The following is a 24,518-nucleotide window of genomic DNA, read 5'->3' as shown; positions in this document are numbered from 1 at the left end:
CTAAGGACAACGAACTTAGTCACTCATGGTTGCAATACAAATAAAGACAGTTCATATCGTATCCAAAATACAAAGGAATAGAAGATTAAAAAAGGAAAGAGATGCAAGACACTATTTGTTATCGTTCTCAAGTTCGGAATCACCTCCAACAATCTCCTCGATCATCCGCTCCTTTGGAAGCTCCAAGACATGCGTCTCTGCCCAGAAATCAACTCCCGATGAAGACCTTAGAAGAACTCTAAATAAACCCTAAAAACTAGCCTACTCTTCTCGGTGAAATAACACATTTATTTATAAAATCGGGATAGCGTTGCGGTGCTCTAAGGTAATGTCGTAGTGCTATCTTAAAAAAAACACAAAACATGCAATAAATCACCGTAGTGCTACGACATTACCCTGTTTTGCTACTTCTGTCCGTAGCACATTGTACACGCCCTCTTCTGCGTTTTTTCACCTCTTTTCACCTATTTTCACATCACATCTTGCCCTAGATTAAAGTTTGACATACTCTGGGGGTATTTTCATTATTTTTCATTCAAATCGGCTTGTTTTGTCCAAATGGCTCAATTTCCTATAAATTAAACATAAAAAGCATCAACGAACATAAAATGATAATAAAATGAACGAAATTTTAAGCCCAAGGAAGCACTTTTTGAGTGCTTTTCAACACACTACATTCATTTTGGCTTACCCACATGGATTTCATGAATGACATCCAACTACAAGTAGAGTCTCTACCTAAGTGACTAAGCTTACTCACTTTCCTAAGATAACATGCAATCAAAGGAGGAGTAATTTTCTTCAAAAACTATTTTTCTTTTGATTTTTGATTTTTGATTTTTTCTTTTTCATTTAATCTAGTAGAAGAACTACACAACCCATATAGATTTTTCTAACTTATTTAAGTACCTTTTCAGGTGATAGGCTGATTAATTCAAATAAACACATGCTTCACTAATAAGAATCTTAAAAAAAAACAAAAATGGCTACGTGCCAAAATATGCAAGGGACTAAAAAATAACTTGACTTAAGTCTATGTTATCCTATTTCCATGATAGATAATCTAACATGTATACTTAGAATAACTCATAGAAAATCATAATCATCACATACTCATAGAATTTCTCACAACATGAAAGCACAACATCATATTTTCTATTCAAAATAAAAAAGACTTTACCGAAATTTCAGCCACTCAAAATGTTCATTCAATTAACATGCCTAAGTACTTTTTTCCTAAACAACATGCATAGCATGATTAAAACAAGCAAGCAAGCAAGCAAAAGTACGCAGTACTTCCCCACCCCAAACTTAAAAGTAATGCATTATCCTCGATGCAATAATATAAAATAAAGCACAGAGAGTGAACTAAAGTGGCCTCATTAGTGAAGTGGTCCACATGTGTCAAGCTTGTTAATAACTACTTTATGTAAGGACTATTGTAAGACAGAGGCTCAAAATATATAAGACAGAACACCATGAGACCTGATTTAATTTTTTTTTTTTTTAAATAACTGAAATAATTGAAGCAAGTAAGCTTAAATTGCCCCCCAAGAAGCACTGGGTTTAACGTCTTGAGCTAGACAACAAAGGAGATTATACTTCAACGTATGTAAAAGTTCTCCCATTTTTTAAGTATTTTCTTGCTTGAATCTATGTTACCTACAAAGTCTTGTAGGCTTACCTTCTTCTCATGACCACCTAAATTCATAATATTTTTGGTATTTTAAAAATTTTCAAAATAAAGAGACAAAAAGTTAAATTCAGACTCATATTTACTAGGCTCATAAGAATAAGGGAGAGAAATATAAACAATGGGCGGACTCTCAAGGGATAGATAACTAGGCTTTTAAACCTCAACTTTAGTCACTTGAACTTCCTCAGCTAAATTAAGCACATTTTCTCTTCCATTTCATAAACCTGGTCATGGTGTATCTCTAGATCCTCCAACTCATTCTCACCATCAGAATATGGAATATTAAATCTCCCTACCTCAATGGCATCAAAAATCTCCTCATCGTACAAGGCTTTAATTGCATCAACTATGAGATTAAGTTAAGCTTCTATACATTTAAGAGTCTTCTTATTCTCTACCACTTGAGCTTTTATCCAATCCAATCTCTCCATCTCAAACATGTGAAACCTTCTAAGCTTGGACTCTAGAATATATTCTTTTAATTGGTCTTCTAAGGAAGGTTTCTCCTCTACTAGGATCGAATGAACATACTCATATGGTCATAGGAAAGATCTGTTAAGTTAAGGACAAGAAATGAAAGGTATTAGTGGTGATGGTATTAGACCTACGTTGGGTTGAAATATCACATAAGGCTAGAGATGGCAATGGGGAGAGACAGGGCTGGAGATGCATTCCCCATCCATGTCTTTTCTTCATTCCCCATTTTGGAGAGGAGGTCAGAGGATCCTTGTTCAAGGATCGTGTTCCTGTAGGAAAAAATCTCCATTTTCATTTTTTCTTTTTAATTATTTTTGTTAAAAAATTAATTATATTTTAGAATTTATATATGAAATGAAAATTTTAGGTTAGAAGTTAGTATTACTATTGTTTTATTCATCTAAATGTATATTCTAAAAGAAAAGGTTATAGCATTTCATAGTGTAAATTGAATTAAAAAACAAATATATTATATATATACACAGTAGTTCTTTTTTTTTTTTTTTTTTTTTTTTTTTTTTGAAATACATACACTAGCTTAACACACATATATATGTGTTATGAATAATATTATAAATGACTATTGTATATATTAATATATTATTAAAATAATAATCAATAAATATTTGGGGTGGGATCCTTGCCCTGTCCCTGACTAGGGACCCGACTAAATCTCCAATTTGGTCCCATACCTGGTCAAACTAGGGATTTTCCGCACCGGTTAGGTCGGGGACCTATGAGAAATTCTACCATCCCTACATAAGGCCACCTAAAATTAAAATAACATATAATATGCAAGCATCGCAATGAATCAACCAAGAAAAGACTCAAACAAAAACAATAAAAATAAATTACACCCTAAACTAAGATCAATCAAATCTTATAAATATCAAAAGAAATCAAAACAAAATTCCCTGGCAACGACACTAAAAACTTGATACATGCAAGCACACACGACGAATAGCTAAAAGAATTGAAAACAATTTTTTTTAGAGGATGATACTCAGTCTCTTAACCATTTTAATTACATTATTACTCGACTCGTGCGCTTGCATGTATCAAGCACCCTTGCACATGGATTTGGTGAGAAGTCACTTGCCAATATAGAGCGCCCATCTGAACTCTGATTGATACAAAATTTGATGTGCTTGCATATCTCATCAATATGCATCTAACTCTAGAGTTGCTCACCAAAACTCGTGATGGAACCTTTGAAGGAACTCTTATTCAAGAGTACCTACGAGCGGAAGCGGATCTTTCCGATTCATTGTGATAGAATTACTGCATATACATTCAAACATACTTTCATAATACTAAAGGGATCAAGAAATCATACCATATGAAGATTTCTTCTTCACAGCGAGTCTGAAGCCCAACCGTCTACCTCAAACAACCACCATTCGGACAGAAGGAAACGGAGAAGACAACACCACTCAGAACCCTCAGTATTCTTAGAGTGAGAATCCAAAGTGTGGGCTCTGTTCGGATTTGGTAGAGGGAAGAAGGAAGAGAGACCGTATACAATGATCAAGCAAGTGGGAGATGCGATCGTCTATCGCATAGACAATATGCTTGATTGTTTAGGTGAAGTATACGATCATGTAGTAAAAGTAAGCAATCGTCTAAACGATCGTGTAGGAAAAGGTAAACGATCGTCCAAGCAATCGTGTAGGAAAAGGGTGAGTGATCATCCAAACGATCGCGTAGGAAAAACTAAGCGATCGTCTACACGATCGTTTAGTAAATATTAGGAGCTAAACGATCGCTTAGGAAAAAGGTAAACGATCGTTTAGATAATAGCGCGACGGTGTAATCAGCATGTGATCGCTTAGCAATATTGTATATGTAAGCGATCGTGCAGTCACTATCGTATAGGCACTGATTTTCTAAACGATGACACTATCTCTTTCAAAATACCTGCGCACACCGAGACCAACACACCGTCTGCTATTTATAATGCACTCATCCATTATTTAGAACGAAGAGGCACCTTCCCATTTCTTTTATAACTTTCCAATGAATGTGATCTTATCACATTCATAACTTATAAATTAATATCATATATTAATTATAATATTTTTCCCCTACTAGATATAAATCATATTTATATCTAATTTCCTCCAAATTAATGTATCTCATACATAAAGTTAACTATATCATATTTAATTAACTCGTTCAATTATATCATATATAATCAACTCCCTCTTGTCAATTTGAACATTTCAAATTGACCTAAATACTGACTCTCAACTTGTGTCCAAGCTACCAAGGGGACCTTATGAACCTATGGCTCGAAACTCCAACAGTACGTGAATAGCTGACTAAACTCTTTAGTCACGATGTCCACCATCCGTTAACTGCCAAGCATTCCACTAAAGACCAATAGTTGAACTCTTCTTGCCATAGATATATTTCTATGTCCATTGGATATAACCAATCATCAGTACGATGACCTTTCACAGATGCTCGTAATTACAGAAGGCCAATTTATCGTTTTGCCCCTGAAATTACATCTTTCTCTTTAAGTACCACTGATCTCTCTAATGAACAATACAACATAGTCCTACTATGTATGAACATTTCTAGGCCATGAGAAGGTGTATGGCACCACATCGTTCTAGGGTATAAAAACCCAGTGCAACAAAATCTCCCACTTGCCCTAGTCCAGCCGCGGGCGGTCCCATAGACCCATGCTCTGATGGTGACTTTCAAACACTATAGCCGTGAGAGCCTTCATAAACAAATTAACAACGGTTTTCTCCGAGACGATCTTCGTGATGATCATGTCACCTCGATGCACTATCATGCAGATCCACTTTAACATGGCAATAGGTGTGAAAGTCTCCTCATAGTCAACTCCCTCTACCTGGGTATAACCCTTTGCCACAAGTCGAACCTTGAAGGTTTGCACCTTCCCATCAACACCTCGTTTGCGCTTGTAGATCCATTTAAAACCTATAGGTCTTACCCCATCAGGCTGATCTACAAGATCTCATACCGAGTTGAAGTACATCGACTCTATCTCAAGATTCATGGCTTTAACCCATTCATCCCGGTCAAGATCCTCCATTGCCTTTTTATAGGACAACGGATCCTCACCGTCGCCATCTATCACCAGAGCTAGGATTTTCGTGGAACCCAAATAGCGATTAAGCGGGTTCGTAACCCTCCCACTATGTCGAGGTTCCCTCAACTCTTGAGGTGGAACCGAACTACCAGATGAACTATCATCAACAATTCTGGTTGATGAGTAAGATCCTTCAACAACTCTTGTTGAAGCTTCAGTAGTTTCTTTGGAATGCTCACTTAACACGACTTTACTACGTGGACTGTGCTACCTGATATGATTCTCCTCCAGGAAAGTAGCGTTTGTGGAAACAAACATCTTATTTTCGGATGGATTATAAAAGTAACCTCCTCGTGTACCTTTGGGGTAGCCTACAAAGAGGCACAACCTCGATCGTGATTCCAACTTCTTGGGATTTGACTTAAGCACATGTGTTGGGCAACCCCATATGCGGAAGGCGAAAGCGACGTAAACTAGTTTACTTAAGCACATGTGTTGGGCAACCTCATATGCGGAAGGCGAAAGCGACGTAAACTAGTTTTACGCCCGTTCCACAACTTCAGAGGTGTTCTTGCAACATTCTGAGAAGGAACAAAGTTGAGAATGTATACCACAGTCTCCACTGCGAAACCTCAAAGCGAGTCCGGTAAGAAAGCGTAACTCATCATCGAACGAACCATATCCAACAAGGTTCTGGAGAAATTCGTTGGCATTTAGATTGAGTTACGATAGATTTAAACATCTCTATGTTATGGAGGGAACTTACGGCTAAAGGTCTTAGCATATACAAGTTATTTTCCAGTTTAGTTGTATACATTTCAACACCATCCTTATGAACGTTTTATTCAATTTTAAAAGAAATAGTGTAATTGTATTTTAACATACACTTTACAGAAATAAGGTTCCTTTATAGTTCAGGAACTACAAAGACATCTTGTAATATAAGAAACCTATTCTGTAAAGTAAACTGGATGTTTCCCACTGGACGACGTGTCCGATGCCTACTCGCAACATCATCTCACTAGCCTCCAACTGTCGCCAGGATCTAATTCTCTCTGTCTGCCTTGGCCTTAGCCTTAGCAACCTTATTTTCCTTTAGATAACGAGGACAATTCCTCTTCCAATGTCCATTCTGATTATAGTGGAAACATTTTCCTTTTTCAACCGGCGGTGGACGATTCTTCTGGGTGATAGGTGGCGGGTTAGCAGACGCATTCCCTTTCCATTTACCACCCTTTTTCTTCTTCCCCTTTCTAGAGTTAGAAGTAGAAGGTGCAGACTTTGTTCCTGAGGTCGAACCTTGATAGAACCTTTTAGAGGACGAGACAATATTTGCCTTACCTCCCTTTTTCTTCTTACTTTTCAGCAAGGATTGGTAAGTCTGCAACTCGTTGAGGAGAGTGGTAAGGGAGTATTCCACTTTGTTAAGAATCGTATTGCTAACAAAGTGGAGGAAGCTCTCCGGCAATGAATGCAGGATAATGCTAACCTAACTGCCCTCATCAATTTTAGACTCATTCATCTCCGCCACGTTAAAGTTGACCATCATATTCAGCACGTGTTCACGAAAAGAGGTGCCTTCCTCCATTTTGGAGTTGAAGATGTGTTTCAAAGCCAAATGTTTGAGTTGTCCAGACGGCTGTCCGAACATTCCCCATAGGGATTCCATGATCTCACAAGTTGAGACCATGGACTCGTGTTTCTTGGCCAACAAGTCACTAAGATTGGCCAGAATATAGGCTCGGGCCTTCTCATTTGCCCATGTCCAATGCTCATATGCCGCTCGAACATTTCGAGTAGCGTCCTAAGGTGGAATAGGAGGACATTCCTCCATAAGGACAAACTTCAGATCCTTGATGATGAGTATCATCGTGAGCATATGTTTCCAACTTGAATAGTTCTAGCCATTCCGTTTTTCGGCGCTAAGTAAATTGATAGTGGCTGATGCCATTTAAAATCGTTGTTGAAAAAAACAAATAACTTTTTATAAGACTTTGCAAAAACCACATTTTAATTAACCAATTATTTTTTAGCAAAACAGATTCCAAGTACCCTAAATGAAAAGACTTCTATTTTGAAATGATGCCCTAGTGAAGCAGGACAAACGTCACCGGTGGGGTGATCGGATGACCCTTCACTAGGATGAAATATTCTCAACCATTAGGCAGAACCAACTCTTTGAATTAAACCTAATAGCCACCATTTGTTCGGTCCATAATAGTTAACCCTTAACAATCCAGTGTAAGTGTAAGCCCTCGTTTTCGGCCCCAGAGTCCCACCCTAATTCGCTCACCGTAGGGAAAAAGACAGATTAGGATAAGAGACTAAGTAACCTTATCCTCTTACAGGAGATTAAATAAAGAAATGCGCAAAACAACCATCCTATAGTAGGATATACCCAGGGTGCCACGAAGCGATGCAAAGAAACTTTATTCAATCCAACGAGGGAGACCGAGGGATATGCTGTCGCATTTCCCGCTCCCACTTACTATGAACACTCTATCCACCTTGATATTGACCTACCTAAACACGATCCGTTGGGGGGCACGCCAAAGGTGCCTTGAGGCCGAGGGTAGATCTCATGGTGTGGACTATGGAGGAGAAATGCGAGAGGTGAAAATGAAGCATCAAATGCCCCAAGAACCTCCCATGAATGTTCTACCTAGGTGTTTATTAATCTAGACAATCCGGCTACTGATTATGATCTAAGTCATTTATAAAGTTTGCTCAAAAACAACTTTTGTCTTTGAAATCGAAAAAGAAAATCCAAGTAGTCACATTAAACTCTTTAATGGACTGGCATTAGTTTTCATCCATCAAATCTATCTAAATTACCTTTCTAGGTAAGTTCCCAGGTAGGGGTGTTCCGTTGCCGTCATCTTAAATACCCTAGCCTAGACAGAACCCACCTTCGTCAAAAGGTCTACTATAGATAGACTTGCTACATATTAATCTTTTACTAATTATTTTAGTTCTAATTTCATTTTATAACCATTTATAAAATAAACAACTAAAACACTCATCCAACATAACGAAGTAATTATAACACTTATAAATAAAACATTAAAAGAATAAAGTATACATAAATATAACCCTTATATTATATAATGCATGAGCATGCATTTATGTAAATTAAAACATGCTTCTCTAAATTATAACACTTATAATAAAGAGAATATGCATGACCTAAGGTGGGATTTATCTATATGTGCATACCATATGACACATTAAAAAACAAACCGGAATGAAATAACCCTATCTATTTCATTTTTTATCGAGCAAATCGGTTCACAGGCGAACCGGGTCTTGAACCGCCAGAAGGATTCCATCGTGTAGTAAATGTCGTAGGTAGACGATCGTCCAGCGCGAACTAGACGATAAGAGAAAAATTAAACGATCGTGTATACGAAAACGAGGCAACAAAGCCTGATCGTCTATGCGATCGCTCAACGGGGTGATAGGTAAACGATTTACCTTGCGTTACTAAGCGATCGTTTAGTCAGTTACTAAGCGATGAAGCTTGCTGACAAAAATGATCATCTATGCGATCACTTAACCGGTGTCATGTAAACGATTTACCTTTAATTACTAAGTGATCGTTTACTCAGTTACTAAGCGATGAAACTTGCTGACCAAAACGATCGTCAATGCGATCACTTAATGCGGCGTCAGGTAAATGATTTACCTTACGTTACTAAGAGATCGTTTAGTCAGTTACTAAGCGATGAAGCTTGCTAACCAAAACGATCGTCTATGCAATCACTTAACGTGGCGTCAGGTAAATGATTTACCTTGCGTTACTAAGCGATCGTTTAGTCAGTTACTAAGTGATGAAGCTTGCTGACCAAAATGATCTTCCAGTGCGCGCGTGCGTTAAGCGATACGTGAACATCACATCGTCTACACGACCCGATACTCAGTGATCGCGCAACCAATCTTTGAAACGATGTGATCAACCCTTGATCGCTTACTCGATCATCAACACAATGTGATCATCAGCGGTCGCATGCCTCATCGACTGCACGATGCGATCAACTCTTGATCGCTTACCCGATCATCTACACAATGCGATCATCAGCGATCGCGTACCCCATCGGTTGCACGATGCGATCAACACTTGATCGCATACCCTATCGTTTAACCGATACAATCAACGACGATCGCGTACTCCATCGTCAGCACGATGCGATCAACCCTTGATCGTCTCCTTCCTCGAAGAACCACAACGCTTACTTCGATCTTCTTCACAAACGACTCAAAACTCAAACAGACTTTGAATATAGACTCAATAACGATTATTAATGCCAAAAAAATAGAGGCCTTTACAAACAACCGCAAATGTAAAAGAATTAAAACAAACTAAGGCTAACATCCACGAAAATATCCATAAATCCGCACATCCACAATAATTTAACGATTAAACAGTGTAGAAATGCACCCACTAAGCACATATTTGCAATTCTTTTGTAGCAATGAATTGGAATATCAGAAAACCTGGCTCTGATACCAATTGAAGGAACTCTTATTCAAGAGTACCTACGAGCGAAAGTGGATCTTTCTAATTCATTGTGACAGAATTACCGCATATACATTCAAACATACTTTCATAATGCTAAAGGGATCAAGAAATCATACTAGATGAAGATTTCTTCTTCACAGCGAGTTTGAAACCCAACCGTCTACCTTAAACAATCACCACTCGAATAGAAGAAAATGGAGAAGACAACACCACTCAAAACCCTCAATATTCTTGCAGTGAGAATCCAAAGTGTGGGCTTTTTTCGGATTTGGTAGAGGGAAGGAGGAAGAGAGACCGTACACAACGATCAAGCAAGTGGGAGATACGGTCATCTATCGCATAGACAACATGCTTGATCATTTAGGTGAAGTATATGATCGTATAGTAAAAGTAAGCGATCATCTAAACGATCGTGTAGGAAAAGATAAACGATTGTCTAAACGATAATGTAGGAAAAGGGTGAGCGATTGTTCAAACGATCGCGTAGGAAAAACTAAGCGGTCATCTATATGATCGTTTAGTAAATACCGAGAGTTAAACAATCGCTTAGGAAAAAGGTAAACGATCGGTTAGATAATAGTGTGTGATGGTGTAATCGGTATGCGATCGCTTAACAATATCGTTTATGTAAGCGATCGTTCAGTCACTATCATATAGGTACTGATTTTCTAAACAATGACACTATCTTTTTCACAATACCCGCGCACATTGAGATCAGCACACCGCCTGCTATTTATAATGCACTCATTCGTTATTTAGAACGAAGAGGTGCCTTCTTATTTCCTTTATAACCATCTAATGAATGTGATCTTATCACGTTCATAACTTATAAATTAATATCATATATAATTATAATATTTTTCCTTTACTAGATATAAATCATATATATATACAATTTCCTCCAAATTAATGTATCTCATACATAAAGTTAACTATATCATATTTAGTTAACTCGTTCAATTATATCATATATAATCGAACTCCCTCTTGTAAATTGAAACATTTCAAAGTGACCCAAAAACTGACTCTCAACTTGTATCCAAACTATCAAGGGGACCTTATGAACCTATAGCTTGAAGCTCCAACGGTACGTGAATAGCTAACTAAACTCTTTAGTCACGATGTCCACCATCCGTTAACTGCCAAGCATTCCACTAAAGACCAATAGTTGAACTCTTCTTGCCATAGATATATTTCTATGTCCATTGGATATAACCAATCATCAGTATGATGACCCTTCACAGATGCTCGTAATTACAGAAGGCCAATTTATCGTTTTGCCTTTGAAATTACATCTTTCTCCTTAAGTACCACTGATCTCTCTAATGAACAATACAACATAGTTCTACTATTTGTGAACACCTCTTGGGCCATAAGAAGGTGCGTGACACCACATCGTTCAAGCCCTGGAATCAGCCCTTAAGGGAGCTATCTATCTACTTGCCCCCACCTCGGGGAAGGAGTGAATTTCATCTTGTGTAGCTGAGTTCCCAGCTAGCAAATCAGACAATCCCCAAAATGATAGGTTTGAGTCGGCGTTCTGGCCACTCGCACCCATGCAAATCAAAGGACCGCCCTCAATGGCGGGAGTTCCTAACTCACTCAGGATTGAGGTCATGTTACCTATGGTCATCCTAGTGAAGTGAAGTCTCAATTATGAACGGTGTTATATAACGAGACGTTAACACTTTGTGGTCAGGTCTTAAACAAACTCTTTGTATAGGACGATCCTACTCGCATGTCCCCTACACGAATGATTAGGATCAGACTATCTGTGACAAGTCACAACACTTGTGACCATTCCACAAAGTGGGCCGCATCCGTACCGTTACCAGGATAAGGTTTCCCTCTTATATCCATATACTACAGACCATTTTGGTTATCACTCAAGACAATGATGCACTTGTATGTCACCACATACATACTTAAGTTACATACAGATAACCAGGGATATTAAGTTTATTGGTTTGTGGTAAAATCTAAATGTGCAAAGTCAAGTAGTGAAGTAAATATCATTTACATTATATATCACAAGTGTTCGTACAAAGTTGTTTACGAACTACTAGACATGAGACTTTAGGGCACAAACCCCAACAACCTTGACTTTTAAGGTCATGGCCTGGGGCTCCATCTGGCTCCCATTGAGCTTGTCACTGATACCACCAATGACACTGATGTTTGTCTTCTTGTTTGTTTCTCAATTTGGCATGCTTGCCCACTATGCACCATCCTCCTTGGTCGCATCACAACACTTCTCTCAGCCCTCTGACTTTTCCTGATGTGTTGATACTTATGTATCGCCATTGTACTGCCTGCACTAGTGGGGTCACCTTCTATTACCTTCAAGTATGATTATGATACCGAGTACATCCCCTAGGCCCATTTTGGTCCTAGAATGATGTTTTTGGTTTGGGACATGTACAGGCATGGCCTGTTAGGCATTTTGTTAGTGGCCTCGCCCAAGCACATTGGCTTAAGTCAACCCTCTTCCTTAAGTCCATTTTTGTCTTAGGGTTCTACTTTTGACCCAAATCTTGTTATTTTCTTGGCTTTGTCTCTTTTATTTCTTTTTTATGTCGAATATGCCCGCGGTCTAAAATCACTCATAACAATCCTTGTTTCTCATAGGCTTTATAAGATTCTCAACCCAAATCTAAGATCGAGGGAATAGGTGCACCTCCTTCATTTTTATTTTTGAATAAAAACAGGAAGAGAGAAAGGAGGATGAAAAGGAAAAGAGAAAAAAGAGGAAAGAAGGCGAAGGAAAAAGAAAAATATAAGTTTGTGTTAATAGCTAGTGGAGTGGCAACCATGAGAGGAAGAGGGGGAGAACTTTGAAGGAGAAGGGAGAATATATATATATATATATAGTTTTTAAAAAGTATACTTTTAGTCCCTAGATCTTACCATTGAACAATTATGTTCCAACATTTAGGAAATTCTCGATTTTGGTCCCTTTACTCACAGAATCTGTTAAATACTTAATGGTTCACTAACGTGGTATTTAAAAATCAAGTATTTCCTAAATGTTGGTTAATTGTTCAATTTTGAAACTTATGGACTAATTTGAACCAAATTTTAAAATTCAAAAACATAATTTTTCAATATTTTTTAATTCAATAACTTATTTTAAAAATTATATTTTTATTTAAAATAGGTAGGTTAGGTTGGCCAGAGTAAAGTTGTTGATTTCAAAAGCTCAAAAAGCTCAAATGTAATTTAAATAAAACTTTGGAGACTAAAAGTGTATTTTTCTTTAGTTATATTGATGGGAATCACATATTTAATCACATGAAGTTCGAAATTTGAGGGGGAGAGACTAAAGCTTATATAAAAATAAGGGATTGCTTCAAGCTGTAAGAGAAAAGGCCTATTAAGGGTGACAAACAATCCTTGTTCTTTCCCAATTGAGTAGCCGTCAGTTCAACTAAACAGCCATTGTTCAATTTTCTGTTGTTTCATATGTACATATATAGCCTTTATATAACCTTCATATAGATGCCTCAAAAACTCCTCAATAAGGTTTAATTTCTTCAGCTAAATATTGGCTCATTAAACACACAATTATGAAACAAGCTCCCTCAGGTTCAATCTATAATTTATCTAGGATTATCATCTCACTTGTAGAATATCCTCCAAAATGATGATTTTAGAAACTAAAACAGTAGCAGAATTCTGATCATAATCCTTTCAGTGTTTTAGGTTTAATGAGATTGAGACAAGAAAAGAGGGTGGCTGCCTGTGCCTTGATTGAGAGAGACAGATGGGGTGGATAAGTTAAGCAGCTGGGAAGTAAGTTTCAAGTGGACATAATTTTAATAATATGGTATTTGTGCCATTATATCATTGTGTAACATGCAAGAAAACCAAACAAAAGTATTTTTCAATATGGTTTGATTCTTTGTTTTCACCTTCCATTTTAAAAGGACATGACAAGCACTGAAATTTATTGCTTTATTATAAAGTTCTTTCAACCCCATTTTTTGATTCAAAATCCATTGTCTAGAAGCAGAGAAGAATTATGAGATGCATTGTTTTGATTACTCTTTTGGTAGCATTGTCTTGTGGTGCTGTGGTTGAGTCTCTTGTCCGTCATTATAGCTTTTTAGTTAAGTTATAATTTCCATTCCTTCTCATTTTTTAGGCTAAAACCAAAACATTTTTGTAATTCTCAAAAAGTTTGTGTGCAGGTTTTGTTGAAGAATGAAAGGAAAGTTTGTGGAAGGAAGAATATTATGACGGTGAATGGGAAGTTTCCAGGACCAACTTTGTATGCCAGAGAAGATGATACTGTCATTGTTAGAGTCACCAACCGAGCTAACCACAATCTCACTATCCACTGGTTTCAACCATTACATAACCTTAGCTTTTATGTATTTCATTGAGTTTGGAGTTAATATAAATTCGGGATCGTAATCAGTCAACCACATTTGTTAAAGTATTGATATGATTAAATTTACTTTAACCCTAAACTTAAGCTTGTTCATTCCATGTTTAAATCCTTTTAATGTTTTTGTGTTTATTAGTCCATGAAATTAATTGTCAAACATAGGTGTGAGATTCGAACTTATTGGAATGTCTTGAATCTATTATCTGGTACTTTGAAATACAAAGCACAAGTGCCACAATATCCGTATTTTCTTGAATTATCCTCAAATAATAAAACTGTCCTCTTCTTCAATCTGAATGTAACGACTAACACGTTAATAAATCATGTAAATTTTTATATCGTAACTGTTTACACTTTCTTTGCTTGTCGATTTTCGTTTGTATCATAATAGAACTTTTTAACTTCAAGTAAGGTAGTATATGTCTCATATCCAATGACGTATGGCAGGCATGGGGTACGACAACTCCGAAGCGGGTGGGCAGATGGACCAGCATATATCACACAGTGTCCGATTCAACCGGGCCAAAACTATGTCTACAATTTCACTCTACATTCCCAAAGAGGCACCCTTCTTTGGCACGCTCATATCTCTTGGATTAGAGCCACAGTTCACGGCGCCATTGTCATCTTCCCCAAGCTTGGTGTTCCTTATCCTTTTCCCCATCCACATAAAGAAAAGATCATCATTTTAGGTGAATTCGGTTTTTGTTAATTAGTGATGTTTTAACTGTTGAGTTATGCTTTATGTTCTGCATTATATTCAGGCGAATGGTGGAAGGCCGATGTGGAAGCTATGATCAACAACAGCACAAAATTGGGTCTGCCACCCAACGTATCAGACGCCCACACAATCAATGGCCACTCCGGCCCTGTTCCTGGCTGCGCTACTAGCGGTGATCAAATCCAAAACTAAAACAAAAATCTCTAAGAGCTTATTTGGTTGCAAATCCACATTTCTTTTTTATGTTTTTATATTCACTAAATTAAGTAAATATATGTTTGGTAAACCATTTAAAAATATATTTTTTAAAATCTATTTTTGAATTCTATGATCAAGACAATGTAACATGATTTTAAATGTATAGTTATATTAAATAAAGATAAAAACTATAAGAAATATAATGTTTTATGTTATAAATTCAATTCGTTTTATAAAAGGATAATTGCAATAGGTAGTATTTTGAAATCTAATAACTGAGTGTATACCAACATTTTTAAATAATTGCAACTATAACAAAATCAATTAGCAATAGATTTATCATTTGTAAACTCCTATTAGTTATATAGTTTATCAATAGACTTTTAAGTTTGATCTAAATTTTATTATATCTAATATTCTGACCTAACTGCGATATTTACAAGTGTTTCAAAATTAAGATGTATATTATATAATGTATTATAAATTATATGATATTACAAAATAATAATTAAAAAAAATTGAACTTAATTAATAATAGTTTATACTCGACCTAATATTTAGTGAATAACTATTTTGCTTTATAAATGTAAATATGGTATCAAATACGTTTAAAATAATTGTTTAAACTTAAATTAGAATAAAATTCTTGAAATTTACTACAAAATACATATGTAGTTTTGGAACACTTGCAAATATAGTAGTTAAAAATAATTCTTTTACATTAAATTCGATGTTTTTAAAATTTCTTGTTTTCAAATTTTCCATCAAAGAACCCTAAATATAGAAACTTGATTGAGTAATCATTTGGTTTTTTATTTTTGTTGAGAAGTAATAGTCTATATAGACTTATTTTTCGAAAACAAAATTATTACTAAAAGGATAGATAGTTTTTGTTATAAATTTCTAATGATGTTCGCTTTGTAATATAATGTGATGGATGTGCAGGAAGCTTCACATTACACGTTGAAAGTGGGAAGACTTATCTTCTTCGCATCATAAACGCAGCTCTGAACGAAGATTTCTTCTTCAAAATCGCAGATCACCATTTCACCATTGTTGAAGTCGATGCTTCTTACACTAAACCTTTCAAAACAGACACCATTTTCATAAGCCCGGGCCAAACTACAAATGCTCTTCTTACAACCAATAAACCCATCGGAAAATACTTAATTACAGCTTCCCCTTTCATGGATGCCCCTGTTCCAATCAATAACTTAACTGCAACAGCTTTTCTTCGCTACAAAGGAACTCCCATTAATCCCCCAATTGTATTCACTCAAATTCCTCCTCAAAATTCAACCCTTTTAACAAATCAGTTCATCGATTCTCTACGAAGTCTCAATTCAGAGAAATACCCAGCAAAAGTCCCATTGTTTATCGACCATACTCTGTTTTTCACAGTTGGAGTTGGGGTTAATCCTTGTGAAACTTGTGTTAATGGAGTGAGAATTGTGGCGGCGGTTAATAATGTAACGTTCTTAATGCCCAAAATTTCACTTCTTCAATCACATTACTACAAAATTCCAGGGGTTTTTACAGAGGATTTTCCGGCGAATCCGACGTTTGTTTACGATTATACTGGTAAACCACCGGCAAATATTCAGACTTCAAATGGGACAAAGGTGTATAGGCTTTGTTATAATTCGACGGTTCAATTGGTAATTCAAGACACTTCTGTGATTGCTCCAGAGAGTCATCCTATTCATTTACATGGTTTCAATGTATTCGTTGTCGGGAAAGGATTAGGAAATTTCGATCCGACTGAAGATCCGAAAGTGTTTAATCTTGTTGACCCAGTTGAGAGGAACACTTTTGGAGTTCCAAATGGAGGGTGGACTGCCATAAGGTTCAGAGCAGATAACCCAGGTAAATACATTTATCCCATTGGTGTAATCATAGAATTTTATCAATAGATTCAGTCACAATCACAAAAGTAATTAAATTGTTAATTTATAATAATGAATTTGTCACATTTATATGTTTCTTAGTAATGATAACGTAATTTTAAAATACAAATCGATCGATCACCTTCCATCAATCAATTTACATTTTTTATTATAAATTGGATAGTGAGTCTCACGTATCCATTAAAGATAGGAGTGTAAGGAGTTCGATTCTGCTTGGTTTGAGTGTCAAATCAGACCCTTAGTAAAAAATAAACAATAAGAAGCGGAATTTATTGAGGTCTACTTTTTAGACTACTCTTTGTAGTCTTAGTTGTTCTTCTTGTTTTTGACTCTTGAGTTGCATTTTTTTGTGGGCAGGGATTTGGTTTTTGCATTGCCATTTGGAAGTACATACGACATGGGGATTAAGAATGGCGTTTTTAGTTGAAAATGGGGAAGGCCCTAATGAATCTTTGCCGCCGCCGCCGAGTGATCTCCCGCAGTGTTAGGATTTCTCTGGTTTTTTTAAAAGCTTAAAAAACAGAGCAAAGAATCTGGTGAAGGGGAGGGAATTGATTTGTTGTGTTGTCTTGTGTGAAAAAATCAAAACAACGAGGTAGATTATACCAAGTTAAGATTGAAGAATATGTTGTGTTTTGCTGTATTATTTCAAATTAAATGTCAAAAGGATTTTTTTTTTTTTTTTAATAAAGTATATGCTTTATAAAAAATATATACTTTATTTCTAATATGTGATCTTTAAATTAAAAAATATATAAAATAGGAAAAAATGATGTTTGAAAGTTTGAATCAATACTTAGTTACCAACTAACCCACTTCCTTCATACTTTAAATAGCCCACTTATTTCAATGATTAAAGTATCTCTACAATTCCTTAGGACTTAAGTTGCTTTTGGCATTGCTGCAGAAGAGTTAAAAAACCATTTTTAAAAACAAATCTTAACGTTTTATATAATCACCTTTTAAATTTTTTGATTTTTAAAAGCTAATCTCTATTCTTTTCTATTTCAATTATGTTCTTCTCTCTCTTTTTTTTTTTTTTCCTATGATCATGTCACTTCCATTCCATTAGAGCATGGAATCAAATTATACAAATTCAAGATCAACCACAATTCAGGCTTTTTTAATTTACTTGTTTTTACTTTTTTTTTGTTCGATCATCTTTTTCTTTTAATTGCCATTTTCTTATTCCTTTCTCTCATTTTGTATCCAAATTGTTATTGGTTGATTTTTTTTTCTTCGTATAACTTTTAAATTTTAAGTATAGTATATTTTTAGTATTATTTTTTTAAAATTATTTCAAATTAGATGAATTAGAATTTTGTTTTAAATAGTTTGAGAAATTTTTTATTTGCTAGTGAGGTACTGCAATATTTCATTGATCTTTTGGAGTATTTTGTTTCTTTATGCCACTTTCTTTAGCAATCCCGTAGTAAATTTTTTCAATTAATTTTTGTTTATTTGTTATAGATATCTTCTCATATAAGATCTTTATTGATTTAAGAACATACCATAAAACTTTATTGATGCAGCGAAAAAGTATTTAGACCAAATTCATGGTCAAGCAAGGTAAATCCATCCCTAAATAAGAGAAAACTCTCTAAAAACACATGTTCTATTTCAAAGATGTTCAAAAACTTCTATTACAATCCTAAATTTGGCTATTTGTCTTACAAGAAAATAGATTAATTAACTAATTAATTCTAAGATATTAATTAAATACTAATTAATCTAAATTAATAACTAAATAAATATTAAAGTAAAATATATTAATTATCCTATAATTATCCACATCATTTTCTTATTAATATCTTTGTTTATTTGCTAAGCAATCTCCCAGTACAATTATTATTATTATTATTTTTTATTTATTTGTCATAGATATCTTGTCATATAAGATCTTTATCGATTTAGAAATCTACTCTAAAAAAATTTTATCAATATTTTTGTTTATTTGCTAAGCAATCTCCCAGTATAATTTTTTATTATTTCTTTTATTTGCCATTGATATCGTGTCATATAAGACCTTTATTGATTTAGATATCTACTATAATTTAAAGTAAAAAAAATATTAATATTTTTGTTTATTTGCTATTAATATATTGTCAATGGGGATGAACAACATCAATCTTAAAAGTGTCATACTTAGGTGGTTGTGGTACCCTTTAAGAAATGAATCAAAACATAATGTAGTTTAAAAGAATGTTTTTTTCATGTGACTGGATTAAATTTCTTTATATTGCCTACGTAACCTTTGTAATGATAGGGATCAAATCATAATGTAGTTCATCAAAAGTTTGCTTTTTTAGGGTCGTTTACCTTTTCAGCTCTTGAGGGCCAGGAGCAGCATGCAATTTAGGCTCTTGTAATGAGAAGCTTCTACATTTAAACTTCAGAAGCACTTATTTTATCACATCTTTGATCATCCTCTTCATTGTAGGATTTGTCAATATGATGAGCTTTGGCTTTACCATCAAATAACCTTTTGTATTTATATCAACTGACAACTTCCTCTTCATGCATGAAGGGACACTGACTGTGAATCTTCTCGTCGTTGTTTCTTTTCATGAAATGGTCTTACCTTCAAGGTTTTTATCTTTCTTTTATGTTGATCGCTTGTCATCATAAGACGATCAAAAGCAGATGTTGAAGGTCGATCTTTCTTTGATGTGAAGATACTTAGCCTCTTGAAAGCTGAAGTTCGAGTTGCAGTAGATGTTGGACATTGGCTTTCTTCTTCTATCGTGGTCATACTCAATCTTTAGAAGACTAAAAATCGAGTAGTTGAAGGCTTAATATGATCGAAGACAAAAATTATTTGTTCAATTTCTTTTGAATCATCGACTTCTTCAGTAGTTATATGATTGTTGTCAACTTCTGCTATGCTGACAGCGTAACATGTAATAACTTTTGATACTTTATTTGGATGATTATCGAGGAAGCTTCCTGCAAAAAATTCTGTTAAAGTTACCGACCGTCGAAGTTTAGGGAAGTCCTTGTCTTCTTCTTTAGTAGGCTTACACTTCCATGCCATCCTTTTGCCTTTCTTTTTATGAGTCTTGTTCCTTCTTCTATAGCTTTGATAGGAGTGCGACTCTTTTTGGGTGAGATTTGATTGTCTTCTCTTTCGACGAGTCACGAGGATCCGCCCTTTGTTGTTATCTTCAACAGGTTCATCTTTCTTTTGGGAGTCTATTGTTTAAATATCTTGTTGATATCGAACAACTATAGGCTTGAAGGTTCCAAACTGGATCATGTTTTCTCTTTGATCATAAGACGCAGACGGTGTTGGAACATTTGAAGTCGTCACTACTGTGGCGTGATTTGTTTGAGCTACTTCATCCAAATCTAGCTCAATCTTCTTTTCACGAGCCAACTTCAAAATTAGCTCCTTCAATATGAAACACTTTTTCACTAGGTGGCTAATGACCGGATGATACTCGCAGTAGTTAGGTGAAGGAAGTCTTTTGACAGAGAACCTATGAACGGAAGTGGATCGTCCAAATCCCATTTTGGTTGAACTCATACATTTACAGTAAAATAAACATATTATGCATAAAACATAAATTGCAGCATGCCTTTTAATAATTGACAAGAGTTTAGAGATTATACCTTTGAAGAACTCTTCTTCAAGTATATCCCTCGAACTAACTCGTTCACGAACACATCGAACAAGTCACGAATACTCCAAACAAAGAACACAAACAACACCACAAATCGAACTAAAAGGTAGAGCACACTACCACTTAGTTACCTTGGTATTTTCGGTCTGAGAACCCAGGAGTGGTGGGCTCTGACTATTTTGGTTAGGAGGGTGTTTTGGAGTTGGAGGAGGAAGACGATCGAGGAAGACAACTCTATCGCATAGACAAGTCTCTTGATCATTTAGTCTAAGTATTTATAGCATAGACCCTCAAGCAGATCGTGTAGTCTCTCAAAAAATGTTAAATGCTTGTCTACTGGAATCATAAAATCATATTTTATTTTATTCCAAAAGCCACAAAAACTAATTAACTTCCCATTAAGGGTGGTTAGAGATAAAATTGGAATTAATTATCAAATAATTAATAATTATAAATAAATATGATAACCAACTTATCATTTATATTTATAACCTATAGTTTTAATATTGCATCATATACAATATATAAACCATAGTTATTTTTCTCTATTGTATGGCATTTAATATAAATCATATTTATATTAAATTTAACAACTATGAATCTTATTCATAGAAAATATATCTGAATTTATTCAAATATTAATTCCTCCAATTAAACAATAAAGTTTCAAATACATTATGTCAATTATATCATATAATTGAATTATATCATATATAATTAAATTCTCTCTTATTAATTTGAACATTTCAAATTAACCTAAAAACTGATTCTCAACTTAAATCATTTGAGCTACCAAGGGGACCTTATGGACCTATAACTTGAAGCTCCAACGGTACGTGAATAACTAATTAAACTCTTTAATCACATCCATCATCCGTTAACTGTCGGGCACTCCACTAAAGACCGATAGTTACACTCTTCGCACTACAGATATATTTCTGTGTCTATTGGATATAACCAATCAACAATACGATGACCCTTCACAAATTGTTCGTAAGTACAGCTAGGCCAAATTACCATTTTGCCCCTGTAGTTACATCTAACTTTTTAAGTACCACTAATCCCTCTAATGCACAATAAATCATAGTCCCACTATGACTAAACCCCTCTCGGGCCAGGAGAGGGTGTGGTGCCACATTGTTCAAGACCCAAAATTAGCTCTTAAGGGAGCAATTTATCTACTTACCCCTACTTCGGGGAAGGAGTGAATTCCATCTTATGTAGCTGAGTTCCCAACTCCCCAATCAGATGAATTTCCAAAATGGTAGGCTTGTTGAGTCGGCAATCAGGCCACTTCTCACCTATACAAATCAAAGGACCGCCCTCATAGGCATGAGTTCACAACTCGCTCAGGATTAAGTCATGTTACCTATGATCATCCTAGTGAAATGAAAGTTTCTATTATGAACGACGTTATATAATGAGACTAAACATTTCGTGGTCCGGTCTTATACAAACTCCTTTGTATAAATATTCCCTCTCACATGTCTAATACATGAATGATCAGGATCAGATCATTTGTAGCACTTTACAACATTTATAACACCTACAAAGCGGGCCATACTCGTAGTGTCACCAAGATAAGGTACCCAACCTTATCCATATACTACAGATCATTTAGGTTATCACTTAAACATGATCCACCTGTATGTCTCCACATACATGTTTAAGTTACAATGATAACCTTGAATGTTAGTTTATTAGTTTGTGGTTAATGCAACTAAAATATCATATATTTCATAGACAAGGTGAATAAAATATTATATATTATTAATCACAGAAATGTTTACTCATACAATGTTTACAAACTATAAAACCCTACGAGATTTAGGACATCAACCCCAACAATCTCCCACTTGTCCTAAAGCTAGTGGGGTGTACAATATAATCAAATTACAAGTACACAAAATAATAAACTAGCCCAGTACAAGATTTCCCACTTGCCCTAATCCAACCGTGGTCTGTCCCATAGAACCATACTTTGCAGATGACCCTCAAACACTTTAGCCGTGAGGGCCTTCGTAAATGGATCAGCAACGTTGTGCTCTAAAGCTATCTTCGTGAAAATTACGTCCCCTCGATGCACAATCTCACGGATGAGATGGTATTTTTGCTCAATGTGCTTGCCACGTTTATGACTCCTAGGCTCATGGGAATTTTCCATAGCACCACTATTATCACAATAAACTGTGATGGGCTTAGACATGTCTAGAAGAACTTCCAGATCAGTCAGAAATTTCCTTAGCCAAATGGCCTCCTTAGCAGCTTCACAAGCCGCTACATACTCAGCCTCCATAATGGAATCCACGATACACCCTTGCTTGGTGCTTCGCCATACTACAGCTCCTCCGTTAAGAGTGAACACTGATCCTAAAGTGGATTTCCGAGAATCCCTATCAGTTTCAAAATCAAAGTTCGTGTATCCTGTAAGGATTAAATCCCTAGAACCATATACAAGCATGTAGTCTCCCGTTCTCCATAGATACTTGAGGATGTTCTTGACGGCTATCCAGTGATCATATCTTGGATTAGATTGATATCTACTAACTATTCCCACTGCGTAGCAGATGTCAGATCTAGTACATAACATTGCATACATCAAACTGCCCACGATAAATGCATAGAGGACCCGTCTCATTTCCTCAACCTCTTGAGGTGTCTTAGGACACTGTTCCTTAGACAAAGTAACTCCGTGTCTGAAAGGCAATAGGTCTCTCTTGAGTTATGCATCGAATATTTAATCAACATCTTGTCAATATACGATGCCTGAGACAGTGCTAGCATTTTGTTCTTCTGATCTTAAAAGATCTGAATATTAAAAAAAACTGAGCCTCTCCCAAATATTTCATTTGGAATTGGGTCACTAGCCAGTTTTGAACTGTAGTCAGTAAGCCAACATCATTCCTAATGAGTAGGATATCATTTATATATAACACTAGGAAAACTACTGAACTGTTAATATCTTCTTGTAGACACAAGGCCCATCAACGTTCTGATCAAAGGCATAAGATTTGATCGTAGTATCCAATCTTATATTCCAAGATCGAGATGCCTGTTTCAGTCCATAAATGGATCGATTCAGCTTACAAACCTTTTGCTCTTGACTTTGGATTATGAATCCCTTGGACTGCACCATATAAATGGTCTCCTCAATATTACCATTCAAAAAAGCAGTCTTGACATCCATTTTCCATATCTCATAGTCATAACATGAGGCAATGGATGAGAGGATCTGAATAAACTTCAACATGACAACAAGCGAGAAAGTTTCCTCATAGTCGACTCCCTCTACCTAGGTATAACCATTTCCACAAGTCTAGCCTTAAAGGTTTGCACCTTCTCATCAGCACCCCGTTTCCTCTTATAGATTCATTTACAACCAATAGGTTTAACCCCATCAGGTTGATCTATAAGATCCCAAACCGAATTGAAGTACATAGACTCCAATTCGAGATCCATGGCTTTGATTCATTCATCTCTGTCAACATCCTCCATTGCCTTCTTGTAAGACAATGGATCCTCAACCTCACCATCAGTTACCATAGCTAGGATTTCAGTTAAACCCATATAGCGAATAGGTAGCTTCGCAACCCTCCCACTACATCAAGGTTCCCTTAACACTTGAGGTGGATTTGACCACTAGATGAACCTACTTCAACAACTTTTGTTGAGGTAACAGGCTCTTTAACAACTCTTGTTGAGGTAACAGGCTCTTCAACAACTCTTGTTGAAGATTCAGTAGTTTCTTTGGAAAGCTCATTCAACACAATTTTTCTTCTAGGTCTGTGCTCCCTTATATGATCCTCCTCAAGAAAAGTAGCATTTATCGATACAAATACTTTGTTTTCTTTAAGATCATAAAAATAACCTTCTCTCGTTTCTTTTGGGTAGTCTACAAATAGGCATAGCCTCGAACGTGC

At 35.7% G+C, this 24,518-nt stretch overlaps 1 protein-coding gene across 1 annotated transcript; it reads left to right on the top strand.

The window, feature by feature from the left end:
* The first annotated feature begins 13,704 nt into the window (after positions 1–13,704).
* On the top strand, positions 13,705–17,685 carry LOC120076576 (laccase-22-like). The gene is made up of 6 exons (XM_039030448.2): positions 13,705–13,867; positions 13,950–14,101; positions 14,597–14,841; positions 14,914–15,042; positions 16,014–16,934; positions 17,333–17,685. The coding sequence occupies exons 1-6, from the start codon at positions 13,781–13,783 to the stop codon at positions 17,461–17,463; spliced, it is 1,665 nt and encodes a 554-aa protein (XP_038886376.1). The 5' UTR covers positions 13,705–13,780; the 3' UTR covers positions 17,464–17,685.
* Positions 17,686–24,518: the final 6,833 nt, after the last annotated feature.

The sequence above is a fragment of the Benincasa hispida genome, chromosome 4, assembly GCF_027475165.1.
Source record: "Benincasa hispida cultivar pf3 chromosome 4, pf3_genome.v1.1, whole genome shotgun sequence".
NCBI lineage: Eukaryota > Viridiplantae > Streptophyta > Magnoliopsida > Cucurbitales > Cucurbitaceae > Benincasa > Benincasa hispida.
The sequence above is the reverse complement of the archived record's forward strand: the minus strand, read 5'-3'. Positions and strand labels throughout refer to the sequence as shown.

Bases quoted from the DNA above. Each gene is read 5' to 3' on its own strand.
- LOC120076576 (XM_039030448.2), top strand. From the start codon at position 13,781: ATGAGATGCATTGTTTTGATTACTCTTTTGGTAGCATTGTCTTGTGGT. The intron at 13,868-13,949 runs GTTAAGTTATAA...GTTTGTGTGCAG, and splicing joins TCCGTCATTATAGCTTTTTA to GTTTTGTTGAAGAATGAAAG. The intron at 14,842-14,913 runs GTGAATTCGGTT...CATTATATTCAG, and splicing joins AGAAAAGATCATCATTTTAG to GCGAATGGTGGAAGGCCGAT.